Source organism: Saimiri boliviensis, chromosome 1, assembly GCF_048565385.1.
Source record: "Saimiri boliviensis isolate mSaiBol1 chromosome 1, mSaiBol1.pri, whole genome shotgun sequence".
NCBI lineage: Eukaryota > Metazoa > Chordata > Mammalia > Primates > Cebidae > Saimiri > Saimiri boliviensis.
This window is the reverse complement of record NC_133449.1, coordinates 256,857,770-256,872,394: the sequence shown is the minus strand read 5'-3', so window position 1 is coordinate 256,872,394 and position 14,625 is coordinate 256,857,770. Positions and strand designations below refer to the sequence as shown.

At 38.2% G+C, this 14,625-nt stretch overlaps 1 protein-coding gene across 1 annotated transcript in view; it reads right to left on the bottom strand.

The window, feature by feature from the left end:
• The window catches only part of EMB (embigin), a 52,462-nt gene that overhangs the window by 36,251 nt on the left and 1,586 nt on the right, over positions 1-14,625 (bottom strand). The window contains exon 2 of the mRNA XM_003925874.3: positions 4,165-4,254. Within this exon, the coding sequence (XP_003925923.1) occupies positions 4,165-4,254 (90 nt within the window). The remainder of the gene's footprint in view (positions 1-4,164; positions 4,255-14,625) is intronic.

Here is a 14,625-nt window from a genome sequence, read left to right as displayed (position 1 = left end):
ATTCCAAGTACTATGAATACTGGAAAATTAAGTACAGTGATATAAAAATAGTCCATTATCAAAAGGTTGTTTTTAAAACACCAGAAAGCAGAAAAAACACTTTTAGTTTCAGTCAAGTCAATTACTTTCACAAATTTATGATTACGCAAAATGCAATTTCTTTCTTTTTTTTTTTTTTTTTTTTTTGGAGATGGACTGCTCTGTCACCCAGGCTGGAGTGCAATGGTGTAATCTCGGCTCACTGCAACCTCTGCCTCCCAGGTTCAAGCAATTCTCCTGCCACAGCGTCCCAGACAGGTGGAAATGCAGGTGCCTGCCACCATGCCTGTCTGATTTTTGTGTTTTGGTAGAGATGGGGTTTCGCTATGTTGGCCAGGCTGGTCTCAAACTCCTCTCAGGTGATCCACCCGCCTTGGCCTCCCAAAGTGCTGGGATTGCAGGTAGTAAATGTAATTTCTAAAACTAACCTATTTAGTAATAAAGCAATTAAAATGGTTTATTTCTGTAGTTTTTTACTATATCATTTCAAAACTAATGTCATTATTCTCAAAATAAATACAATTAATCTAATAATGCTGTTAAAATAAATAAGTAACTGGGCATTAAGAAAGGCTGAAAAACATAATGGTTAGTAGCACAGACCAGGCACCAAGCTGCCTCCATTTAAGACCGTAAGCTCCAACTCGAGGCCTGCGATCCTGGTCAGTTCACTTCATCCCTTTTGCCTCTCTTTCCTCACTTGCAAATTACAAATAGTAACAGTACCCACCTCATAGAGCTGCTATAAGAATTAATTAAGTTATTTAGAAATTCATATATGATACACAGTCAATATCATGAGTTTGTTAAATAAATAGTAATATTTCAAAAATATTAAATAAGTAAACAACAAAGCTTTTGTGAATAAAAAGTCATGTCTTCATTCTCCTAGGCACAAGAATCCATATGTTTTCCAGTCTCAAGAATCTTTGGGTAAGTACGTGTGTCAAGAGCCTGACCAAATTCTTTCTGGTCCAAAATTTACAGTTAACATATTCTATATGAATCTCTCTAAAAGAAACATTTTATCCTAATAGAGAGATTAACTTCTACAATGGCCAGAGGGAAAGAGAAAATAGTTAAGTAACAACATAGAAATGTTGTAAGTATTGTTTATAGACAAACATAAATAATGATAAAATCAATGTTGATACAAAACAAACAATGTTACGAAAATATGAAAACACTCCATTTACACTCCATTACACATAGTAGGTTAAAAATCTTAATATCAGCCGTAAGAAGAAAGTCTATGATTCAGAAGGTGAAAATGGATAAACAGGAATTGGAGTTATCTTGTTATAGCCAACTAAATTAAGAGTCCAGACACCCAGTAAAAAAGGAAAAGCAAAAACAAAAACAAAAACCACTTGGAACACAAAGCACCTGCCCAGGGCTAATAATGCAAACCAGCTGCTGAAATGACCTGGTATGACTTGAAGATCATAGTTCACAGGTTCTGAAACAAACTGCCATGACTCTAAGACTAATTTACCCACCACAAGCACTTCAGAGCTTGTCAGCTCCAAAAAACTTTGCTAGTGAGGAGTTTTCTTCCAAAACAATATATAACATTTCTCTCTAATAAAACCCCTAAGCTTCTTTTTGTTTTTTCAGTCATACTGAAGACCATTCCATTCTCTGTGTATGCACTGAACTGCAATTCTGTTCTACCAAATAAAACATTTTGTTTAGAGATTCATCTCTATATTTTTATATTACCTTGAAACTCAAAATTATAAATAGATCTTCATATTTAAATTCTATAGTTCAGTAAAGGAGTTTCTAAGACCAAACTTTTTGATGGGAAGGCAACTAGAGTAATAACCTACATGGAAATTTAACCATTCAGTGCCCAATTCTGAGATCTAATGTTTCCAAATTAATGTCAAATCTTTTCTTTTGTCAAAAACAAATCCAAACTTAAATGAAGACACTTTTATTATTATTATTATTATTATTATTATTATTATTATTATTATTTGACAGAGTCTTACTCTGTTCCCCAGGCTAGAACACAATGGCTTCACTTTGGCTCACTGCAACCTCCACCTCCTGGGTTCAAGTGATTCTCCTGTCTCAGCCTCCTGAGTAGCTGGGACTACAGGCATCTACCACCATGCCAGCTAATTTTGTATTTTCAGTAGAGACAGGTTTCGCCATGTTGGCCAGGCTGACCTCAAGTGATCCGCCCACCTCGGCCTCCCAAAGTGCTGAGATTACAGGCGTGAGCCACCGTGCCCGTCCAGAAGATATTATTTTTAAAAAGACTACTGCAAGGCCGGGCGTGGTGGCTCACGCCTGTAATCCCAGCACTTTGAGAGGCTGAGGCGGGTGGATCACAAGGTCAAGAGATCGAGACCATCCTGGTCAACACGGTGAAACCCCTTCTCTCCTAAAAATACAAAAATTAGCCGGGCGTGGTGGCGCATGCCTGTAATCTCAGCTACTCAGGAGGCTGAAGCAGGAGAATTGCTTGAACCCAGGAGGCAGGGGCTGCAGTGAGCCGAGATCGCACCATTGCACTCCAGCCTGGGTAACAAGAGCGAAACTCCAGAAAAAAAAAATAGACTACTGCAATAGGGAAAAAGCTCCAAACTTAAGATCTGCAAGCATCGCAAAAGTAAACAGAAAAAGGCTTCTTCTAATATAGAGAAGGATAAGAAGACAAGCAGGAACTTTTTAGGGAAATTGGACAAATGAAAGAGTGTACACAGACAGCATGATCAGGCTGCAGTCAGCCAATTATCAAGATGTTCTTCATTTTAATGTTTGCTCAGCCTTAGGGCAAGCCACATTTCAGTGATCTGTAAGGAAAAAAAAAAAAAAAAAGCCAGACTAAAGTTTGATCAAGCCAAGGCAGAGATAAGTAATGGACAATTGCAAACCATTAGTCTCTAACTGTGGGAATACTGCTTTAAGTAGCACTATTTAGAATAAAAGAATAGGAGTTAAACCCTCCAAACAAGTTAAGTAAGTAAATAACTAGCCTAGCATCAATTAAAAGTTTATTTCTTGCTCCTGCCCTGAGACTTGACCCTTTTGTTTCCAGGCCCCAGCTGTACTGGTTAAGTAAGGGGTGCCCTGACGCCAACATTGCCAGGCTGGTTAAAGAATGTGCAAATTGCTTTCTCACATGAGTCTCTTAAAGAAACATTTCATCCTAACAGAGGCAACCAACAACTAGAACATGCAAAAAGTAAAAGAACGTAGAAATGTTATAATTATTTTTTACAAGAATGAACTCCATACATTGGAATAGGGACATCTGGGAAAAAAACAAAAGCTGCAAAAAGACACAAAAATGCTCCTCCAAAAAGCTTAATGCAAACATTCCACTGTTATCAGATTGAGAAATACACAGGTGCACGTGCGCGCGCATGCGCGCACACACACACACACACACACACACACACACCCCTTCTATTCATATTAAACAGAAATAAAGAAACAGTTCACAAGACTAGAAGACAGTTAAAAACTGAATGTGTATTTGGAAAAATCTAATGATTAATTTAAAATCTAATGATTAATGATTAATTTAACAGATAGGACTGTGATATTTTAAATTCTAAATATACAATTTTAATATTGTTACTAAAACAGATTAATGACTCTTAGGAATTTTAAAAACTAAGATTACGTTGGAAACACTGGAACCAAAACTGTGAAAGAAAAAGCAGAGAAAGCAGGGGTTTAATTTTGGAGTTCCTTTCTTGCTTTTCCTTGGCACACTGACTCATTTGATATCATCTTTAATTTCTCCGGCTAACGGTTTTCCAATTGATACACAAATTCTCTTCTTGACCTAGAGTGACGTAATGGATGTGCCAGCAGGAATTAATGAAAATATAAGAGTATCTGCAAATCAAAATTGATTCTCCCTTTTCTCAGGTATCCGTTTTCTGGGAAGCCATTCTTGGCCACAGCATGTCTGGAACACTGGCCTCCATTGTGCACAATGTCCTCACCACACTGATTCCCAGCACACTACTGTTACGTTTCTCCCACCAGGCCATGAACAGTGATTACCACTTCACAAAGCAAAACGTAGTAGCTTTGTTTAAGAAAAACTATTTAAACCCTTATTTTGGAATTGCATTATTTGAAACATGATAAACTTACCAGTCAATGATATGTTATGATTCTCCAAGGAAAAGTTAGAATATTTTTCCAACATTTCTTCTCTGACAGGTGGACTTGTAAAAGGTGAATCTATAAGAGAAAGAACAAATGATTACACACTCTTACCAAGGCTAAATGACTACCCAAAAACTACTTTGCAACAGCTAAAACACTGTTGTGAACTATTAATGAAAAATAGTGTTTTCAGGAAGATCAGTCTTACATACTTCAAAGAAATTTAGAGCTATATTAGGCTATTAAATATGAAAAAATTCTGATTTTTTTGTTCTTTTTCAACCTAAAAATCCCTACAGGCTTACATCAGATGGCTTTTTTTTTTAAATAAAATCTTTCATTTTTATACTACAATTAGAGTTTATTTATAAAATGTAAATAAACTGAAGATATCGAGGTATTTGATGAGAGAGCCAGAAAATGGAAAGACATGAAGAGGTAGAGAGAAGATGAGAGTAGAAACAGTGACAGGCAAACCTTAATAAAGGTTATTAAAGAAAAAAACAGATAGCACTGGGCACCAGGGGACAGAGAAGAGGAAATAGCTGATGGGCAAGTTTGGGCTGCTATTTGTTTTCCAGTTATGGTTACCAAGAGGCAGCTATGGTTACCAAGAGGCATGCCCTCTGTCACCTGAATGCCGGTTTCCTCTGCCTCTGTCACTTCTCTCTCCTTTTTTGAAAACTTGCATTAAAGAAAAAAGGTTTCTATTTCTACCTCTCTCACTCTCTTCGAAGGTACTTTATTTTTTTACAAGGCCTACTGTTCCTTTTACTTTAGAGTACCAGACCTTACCTCCCAGGAAACTAGTCAACTCTAGCAAACAAGTCAGAAAAGCGGGGGATGAGGCTTGTTATTGTAAACTTGGCTGCATTATTTAAATTAAATCCGAGTCGTTTTTATTGCACTTTTTAAAAATAATCTGCTCAGAAAGTTATTTCTAGTACAAGATTCGATTTCTAGTTCTTTCATTTTCTTATATGTGTGAAAAATGTTATCAAAATTAATTAGTGATCACTTTTGTTACATTAGCTCTAGAACATGGCTTTTACAATATTGCCTAATAAAATAATGTATCTAGCAGAACCTAACTCTCCTGTGTTCCAATGGCTTAATCACCTCTAACAGCTTTGGAAGTTGTAATGGGCTTTCTCATGAAAACAATTCTTAAATAACATTTTGAATCAGACTACCCTCTGACAGTGATTATACAGGAAAAATACGTCCTGAGTTTCTCACTGGGTTATCAAGTATACAAAATCTTTCCTCCACCCACATCCAGTATTCATTCATTCATTCATCCATTCATTCATTCATTCCTATTTCTACCAATATTCTCTCATTCTTCCTCTCTTCTCATCACCTCCTCTTCTCTTTCTCCCTCCTCCCTAACTCCCTCACCACCACCACTGCCCCCCGCCCCCTGGCCAACACACACACAGCTTAAACAAAAGGCTACCATAAATGTTATTTTCCTAATGAAAATTTTTTGTTTCTATTTTGAGGATAGCATACTTAGGGGTTACATTAAAGACACAATATTTCAGGAAGATAAAGGCAGATGTTATTCACTCATAAACAGGAAGCCAGGAGGGGGTGGATGAGAAGGAAACAGCTATTCTACTATATCATCTGTTCTGTGAAGTCTGCAAAACATAAGCTTTGATATCTTTGCTTTCCTCTCCAGGCATACCCCACTACAGAGCAGGATACAATCTTAAGGGGTCTTACTATACTCTTTACCCCTGAAACAAGCCCATAACTTTTTTGAGATTTCCAGCATCATTTATTATTGGTGTTTACAGTATCAGTATAGGAGTGACATAAGCCGAAAAAAAATTCTGTAATTCTTATTCCTGTGCCACTTAAGTGAGTATATACAGTATCTGATGCACACTTGATGCTGATAGGGAGTATGAAGCTGCCCACACTTGGGCCATATGGATCGTAATAGTCGGGGTTTAGGCCCATGACTTGAGATTGAGAATTATTAAAATTTCAGAGCAGTACCCATTAATGCATAGTATTGACTATAACTAGCCAGTATATTTTATATAAATTGGCACATGAGCTACAGTGTGAAGCCTGGGCCTGGAGGTGGAAGAGGAGTGAAGATAATTCCAGGAAGTTGAGCTCCAAGGCTGGGGCTATTCTCCCTTTCTGATCACTAGCACTTGTCATGGATGGGCTCAACCGGGACCTGTGTTAGGACAAGGAGAGAAAAGGAGTCCAAGTTTGGCTTTGGCAGAGTCTAAGCTGATGGCAGTTGAAGGAATAGGAAAGGAAGAAAACAAGATTCCAGAGGTAGAGAAGTCTGCGTATTTCCAGAATATACTAGCTGTTGAGGCCCTTTCCACTTGCTGGCTCACATACTAAAAATACAATCAGATATCCATAAACCAAACACCAGCCCTGCCTTAATTTCATATTCCCTTCAAGGCATTAATTTTGATCCAGCTCCAGTTTGCACTGAACAAGCCCCACGTGCAAAAGAACACGTATAACTGCTGTGTGGTTTTTGCCTTGGGAAAAGTTCCTTACAGAGGCAATATACAGAGATGCCTTGAATGGAAAAGCAGGGCAGCCTATAGACGGTATTAGGACCATAAAAGTTCTTTGTTTAGACGAAATATTTTCTAACCAAAAAAGTGAGAATGTAAACCTTATTACTTTCAGTTGGAGGACAGCTGGCAGGAGATTCATTCAGCTAACACTGGGGTTTAAAAGAAATTGGCCAAAGACTCAAGCAGATGTGGTTTCAATACTTCCCTGAAAGGATTAGCTGAGTCACAAAAAGAAATATAAAAGGGAGAGGAAGAAATTTGGGGTCTTAATCCAAGTTCTGTCACTGACTTGTTACTTCGGATTTTCAAATGCCATATGCCCAGCTCAGTGCTTTGAAAATATGTCTCCACCGTAAACCTCATCTGATAGGGAAAAAAATGAGGATCAGAAAAGTTGTATAAATATGAGTGATGATGCCAAGATCATAACATGCATTTCTCAAGTTATCAAACTCACCCTTTCTTAATCATTGCTGGAACATATCCATGTAGCATTCTTTTACAGGTAGAGGCAAAAATGTCAACATGAAAGAGTAGCATCAAATAGTTGCTTCAGAGATTAAAATATTTTTTCCTCCCTTTGCAGGGTAGATAAGGCATAAAACTATTGCATCAAAGAATTAAGTAACATCTTATTTTTAACCTGTTATAATGTTATGTGAAACAGCAAAATTGTCTCTACTTAGATGTTTTTCATATATTTTAAAATACATGCTGCTAGAAGGGCTTATAATTTATTCTATTAACACTTTCAAGTGAAATAAATATTACAATTCTACTTAAAGATATTAAGGTAACATTTTCACATATTTCACTGTGAGGGCTCCATTTAATTGAAGTAAATTGGGAAGAAAAATAAGTAACACCAGAAAACTTCATGGGTCTTAAGATTAGCTTTTTAAAATCAGGAAATAAATGCAACTACATCTCTGATTAAGAATAAACATTCTCTCTAAAGCTCCCCAAATTCCTTTATTATATGTTAAAATATTGAAAAGGTCTGAACTTCATTCCAAAAGAAGTGTAAGAAGCAACTATTAAAATAAATATTCTTTATATTTCTCATCTCTATACTGATTGCTATCAACTGCGGTACTTAATAAATCATAATTTTGACATTCTGATATACAGCAATATAAATGTACAACCCAATTACAAAAGCACTAATAGGAATGAATATTATATATTATTTATGAAATAGAGATTTGGAAATAAGAATATATTTCTTCGTGGAAGCAATATTATAAATAACCGTGTGATCCCATGCAAAATTGTAAAGGCCACGTAAGCCATGATATGGTTAAATCTTAGCTTTAAAATACCTAATTACTAAGTAAAATACTGATTATATACAACATACGGAGAATTCTGGGTTTTAGGAACAGAGTATCCCTATCCCCTGTCCATAAATGCAACAGAAAGAAGAGAAAAGAAATAAGGCACCTCTGAGTCCTGGAAATCATACTCCAGAGATTCATCCAAAAAAGAAGAAAAACAAAAACGCTTGGCAAAAAAATTTAGTTCCCCTGATGGGGACATTTATAAGTCAGACTTTCTAAGTCAGGGACAGATAATAGTCCACACAGAGAACTCGAACTCTTGAAATTTTCTGCCTAGTGTGGAAACTACTGGACAAGTAGCCTTTACAGACAAGTTTTTTTTTTTGGAGGCCTACTGACAAGCACAATGTACACTTTTACCCTTCCTGTACAACTATTTTAAAAACCAGATGGTATAGGAATGGAAATAAATTGATCTTTTTCAAAAATAAAACTTTGCAATAATATACATTTCGAAGGGCAACGTGGAAACTCTTGTGTTTCCAATCACCTCTCCATGGGTCACTAAGACACTTTAGTAAAACCTATGCCAAATAAAAGCTTATTAAAAAATAAAAGCCCAAAAGTTAATAACTAAGATTTCTGTTCTTTCTAAAGAATGTAGATTTGTCAAATGTTTCAACTGTTAGACCAGTCAATAGAGTTCTATTTCGTTCAGTGGCTCTCAACTGCAGGTAGTTTTGCCCCACAGGGGCGATTGCCAATGTCTGAAAGCATTTTGCTTTGTCACAACTGGGGGAAGATTACTACACTTAATTGGTAAGTTAAGTTAGTTTCCATAACAAATTACCACAAATTAGGTGCCATAACAAATTACTACAAATTTGGTGGCAAAAACAACAGAAGTGTATTTTTCACAGTTCCAGAGGCCAGAAGAGGAACTCAAGGTACTGGCAGGGCCACCCTCCCCTGAACTCTCTGGTGAAGAAGCCTTCTTTGCCTCTTCCTAGCATCGGGGAGTGGCTGGCAACCTTGGCATTCCTTGGCTGGTGGTAGCAGTATCAGTCCAACACCTGCCTCTGTCTTCACATGATCATCTTCCCTCTGTGTATGTCTCTGTCTCTATGTCCACATCACCCTCTCATTTCTTTTATAAAGACCACAATCATTAGGGTTAGGGCTAACCCTAATCTAGAATGACCTTATTTTAGTTCATTACATCTGCAAAGACCCTACTCCCAAATAAAGTCACTCTCACAGGTACCAAACATCAGAGATTAAGCATATCTTTTTGGGGTGTGTAATTCACCCACATATGTAGAGGCCAGGGATGCTGCTAAATGTTTTAGAATAAAAGCTTGACATGAAGAATTATCCAGCCCAAAATGTCAATAGTGCCAAAGTTGAAAAACCCTGATTTTGAACAGATACATCGGCAACCCTGATTCTTCAATGTGATGATGATTCTTAATAATCTTCTAATGGCCCTGTGGCCCTAAATTTCTGATCTGCATAGTTTAGGTGCACACATTTTAAAGTGTGAGTATTTTTTACCAACCTTCCCTCCCAAGACCACCCTCCTGCGAGGGGCCTATTTTGAGGACTTTTTATGATGAAAAACCACATGCTGGATGGACCCTGAAATGCAAACCAGGAAAACAGTTACAGCCCATTAGCTATCTCACTGCTCTTAGCTAAGTTACAAAAGCACTTTGGCCTTCAAAATCAATCAAATGAGGTATCTAAATTCCCCTTCAGGTTCTGAGAAGTACGTAAGTGTAAGACTATTAAAAGCTTCTGGTTTGGGATTAGGGACACATTAGTACGATAACCTCAGTAACTTCAAAAATGCCAGGAAAATGCTATTTTCAAAGAAAAGAATAACTCCTTAAAGATAACATTATTTCTGTACTAACATTATTTGAGATATTCTATGCTTAAATAGTGGCAATTTTTACTAGGAGTAGAACTTATTTTTAGCAAAGCACTGTGAAGTTTGTTCCCCTACATTGGTATGTATGTCGTAAGTTGTTAATTTCCAACGTTCACAATATATTGTGCAATGTATGAAACCAGCTGTACAAAGCTAATGTCAAAAGATTACACTCTAGGACAAATAGCCTCTACACATGTGATTTGTTTCTGTTGGTGGGGATATATGTCTTTGGAAAATGATACCTAAGAACATTAACAGATTTCTCAACTATTGTTTTAGTTGAATGCCTATGTAAACCGAAGCTTTCTCAGGTAAACTAATTTTTTTTGTTTCTTTTCAAACAATCTCAAAGTAGCAGTAACATTTCAAGAATAGAACATTTTCCCCACTGAACCATGTGAGAGTAAGTTTCTGACCTGATGCTTTTTGCCCCTTTAAAACACTGCCATCTATTTCCTACAAAGAACATTCCCCAATCATCCCAATCAGTCATTAAAATCAGGAAATGAATGTATATGCAGCACCATCCCCAATCTAAGTTTAAAAAAAAAAAGAGAGAAAGAAAAAGTCCCTATATTACACTTGGTAGCAAAAGATTCCAGCTTAGAATCACATATTGCCATCATTGGCTGCTTTCTCTCCACTGTGGCTTCACTCTGAAACCGCTACAGTCTCTTTTGACTTTCATAACCTTAATACTTTTTTAAATTCCAAGACAGTTCAGCCGTAATATGATTACATTTGAGGCAGGCACCTTTGGCAGGAACATCACAGCGGTGATGCCATGCTCTTCTCACCAGATCCTCTCCTATGACACACCATTTTTTTGGTCTTTAATCAAAGTGCTATCTGCCAAGCTTCTCCACCATAAAGTTACTCTCTTTCCCTTGATATTAACAAGCATAGTCTGAAGAGTTACTTTGAATCTTTAATACTTTGTACCTCATCGAACTTTTCATTGATTCATTTTTTAATTTACATCGGCTGGTACTCATGAATCCCCATATTAGTAAATGTGCTACAATCCACTAATATTACTATTTATTTTGACGCTCAGTTTGTCCCAGATTTGTCCAGTGGGAAACCCCTTCATGTCGGCTCCTGTATCTTTTTGACATAACTCATTATTCTTTGAGAACTTCATTGCTTTCTCGCACAAGATGTTCTACGCTTACCTACTACTTTCCCACTGTGGCCCTGAAATCAGCCATTTCTCCAAGAAGCTTTGGTTACTATAAGTAAAGAACAGTATTTAGAATCCAAGCTCTGTGTGCTAAGTATACGCATCACTACTGGAAATCACTGCTAAGAATACATGTGCACACATTCATAGACACACACACAAACAACTTGTATATCACATAAATATATGTATATGATATGCATATATATTCATCATACATATATTTACACATATACTTAAGTCTACATACCTATAGATATAGACATAGATGAAGAGATAGAGATTTAATGTCATCGATTCACACGGATACTGCCAATTGCAATCCAACACCACAGAATTCATTCTACTTTTACCCCTATCTTTATTGCATTCCTCTCTAGTGAAAAGCCTAGATCTTATTATTTTTTCTAGATTTAATTATTTGATCAATCACCTTGTATATGACTAAACTCTTATTGCCACTGCCACACCTGTCCCCACAGATATGTCTTCCTTACCCACTCAGGCTCCAACCATCATCACTGGTCTGACCCTCCTACATGCTTTACCTCCACATCTTGTTTAGGATCAGACATCACTCAGCTGCTGTTCCCGCACAAAGCCTTATTAACTTGCTCAACTCTGGGACCCTGTGTCAAGCTGCCAGATGCAGAAGTACCCATTCACTGTGCTCAGGCTCTACCACTCCACACCAGGCTGCCCTCCTACCTGGATGCCATCCTTACCAGGCTCAGCCTCAGATACCTTATCTGGGCCCTTTGGGCTCCAGCCACTCAGTGAGGATGTCTCCTTGCTCTTCCCCACCCAATAACTACAGGACCTATTGAGTGAAAGATGAGAGGGGGAAGGAAGAAAAGGAGTGAGGGTGACAGAAGATGAGAAACAGTCAGTTGCCCTAATTCTTAGCAAATGTTTTAAACATATAATTTTATCATGACGATTAATTTCAGGTAAAAATTCTAATGCCTCAAAAACATCGCTACGAAAGGTAGGCTTAGGCTGGGCACAGTAGCTCTCGCCTGTAATCCCAGCATCTTGGGAGGCCAAGGCAGGAGGATCACTTGAGCTTAGGAGTTCAGGGCCAGCCTAAACAACATGATAAAACCCCATCTCTACAAAAAAAAAAATACAAAAATTAGCTGGGTGTGTAGTCCCAGCCATGCAGGAGGCTGAAGTGGGAGGATCCCTTGAGCCCAGAGGTCAAGGCTACAGTGAGCTGAGTGTGCCTCTGCACTCCAGCCTGAGTGACAAAGTGAGACCCTGTCTCAAAAATTAAATAAATAAATAAATGTAGGCTTATGGTTAATCTGTTTCCTTTAAGCAGTTTAAATGTATTTAAAGGTAAAAACTGGGCCAGGCGCAATGGCTCATGCCTGCTTTCCTAGCACTTTGGGAGGCCGAGGCAGGTGGATCACCTCAGGTCAGGAGTTGGAAACCAGCCTGGCGAACATGGAGAAACCCCATCTCTATCAAAAAATACAAAATTAGCAAGGCATGGTGGCACACGTATATAATCCCAGCTACCTGGGAGGCTGAGGCAAGAGAATTGCTTGAACCTGGGAGGCGGAGGCTGTGGTGAGCCAAGATCACGCCATTGTACTCTAGCTTGGGCAACAAGAGTGAAACTCCATCTCTAATTAATTAATTAATTAAAGATAAAAACTGCTAGCATGTTCTACTGAGATATGGACTAACCAATGTCAGACATATGTGGGTGCTTGAATAATATTTGTTTGAAAAATATTTATTACTAGAAATCTGCTGTTTGTGGTGAGGGGCCAGTGGGGAAGGGGGTTCATAAAGGGAGTGCAAAAGCCACATCCTCTGGAAGTTAAAAGGATCATTTAAAATGATAAAAAATTCTTATTTAATCAAAAAACCTTAAAGGAATCCCTGTACCTAATTTTATTCCAGGACTCAAGCTGTGTCAGCACGTCATTCAGCGCAAATCAGACATTTAAACGCACATGCTCTTCTGTCAGTAGTTCTCAATTTTCATAGACATTTCCAATTAGCTCAGAGAGACAACTGGATATTGTGTCTAAGCACTGTGTTTAAGAAAACAGGCACTGGATTGACCAATGTCAAATTTCCTGCTCTGCTACTTAACTAAATATGTGTACTTGGGCAATTACTTAACCTAAGCCTCAATTTCTTCATCTTGAGCCCAGAAGGTCAAGGCTGCAGTGAGCCATGAACGTGCCTCTGCCCTCCAGCCTGAGTGACAGTGCGAGAATCCCCCAGGAGTGCAGATGTTCTCAGAACTGCAATACTCTGAGGTAAATTTCAAAAGGTGAATCAGGGATAGAAGAACTGGGATACCGAGAAGGGAGAAAAATGTCCTGACAATTCTTTATTTTCTTTTTTTTTAGCTGAGACTTTAAAAAGCTAACTCATGGAGCTATACTGTAACTATTTATAACTATTCTTATTATTAACATTTGGCTCAAAAACTTAGGTTAACAGAAAACCCATGTCCAAGTATGTAATTCTATGCATCTAGGTAAAAACTATCCAGTAAATCTCACAATATTATTTGGCAAAGAGAAAACTGAATTTCACAGAGATCCATACAGAATCTAGAAAACACTGTCAGCTTGTTTCCTAGAATTTAAGACAATTTTTAATCCTGACTTAAACTCGATGCTAACTTCATAACTTTTGTCTTGTATGTTATTCCACAATTTTAGCTTAAGTGGAGCTAAGGATCTACCTAACAGTGTACTCTCTAGGCCACATCATTTTAAAGCTGGGATTTTCAACTGGCTTAGAATCCCATGGTTAAAGCTACATAGGGAGGTGTTAAAACTCTTTTTTTTTTTTTTTTTTTTTTTTTTTTGAGACGGAGTTTTGCTCTTGTTACCCAGGCTGGAGTGCAATGGCGCGATCTCGGCTCACGGCAACCTCCGCCTCCTGGGTTCAGGCAATTCTCCTGCCTCAGCCTCCTAAGTACTGGGATTACAGGCACTCGTTCACCATGTTGACCGGGATGGTCTCGATCTCTTGACCTCGTGATCCACCCGCCTCGGCCTCCCAAAGTGCTGGGATTACAGGCTTGAGCCACCGCGCCCAGCCAAAACTCTTAATGCCCACATTGAATCCCAAGCCAAATGAACCAGAGTACTGTAGGGCAAGGTCCAGGCATCAGGATATTTCAAGCTCTCTGGTGATTCTGACATACAGGCAAGTGGAAAATCAGTTCTACAATGAATACTGAATGCCCTTGTTCCCAGAACTGCAATACTCTGAGGTGAACCAGGGATAGAAGAATTGAGGATACCCGATACCCAGAAGAGGGAAAAATGTCCTGGACAATTCTGTTCCTCTCTCTCTCCCTCTTTCTTTCATGTATTTATTTTGACAGTTTCGCTGTGTCAGGAGTGGCACCATCACCATCATAACTCACTGCAGGCTCAAACTTTTGGGCTGAAGCAATCTTTCTGCCTCGGCGTCCCAACTACCTGGGACTATAGGTGTACATCA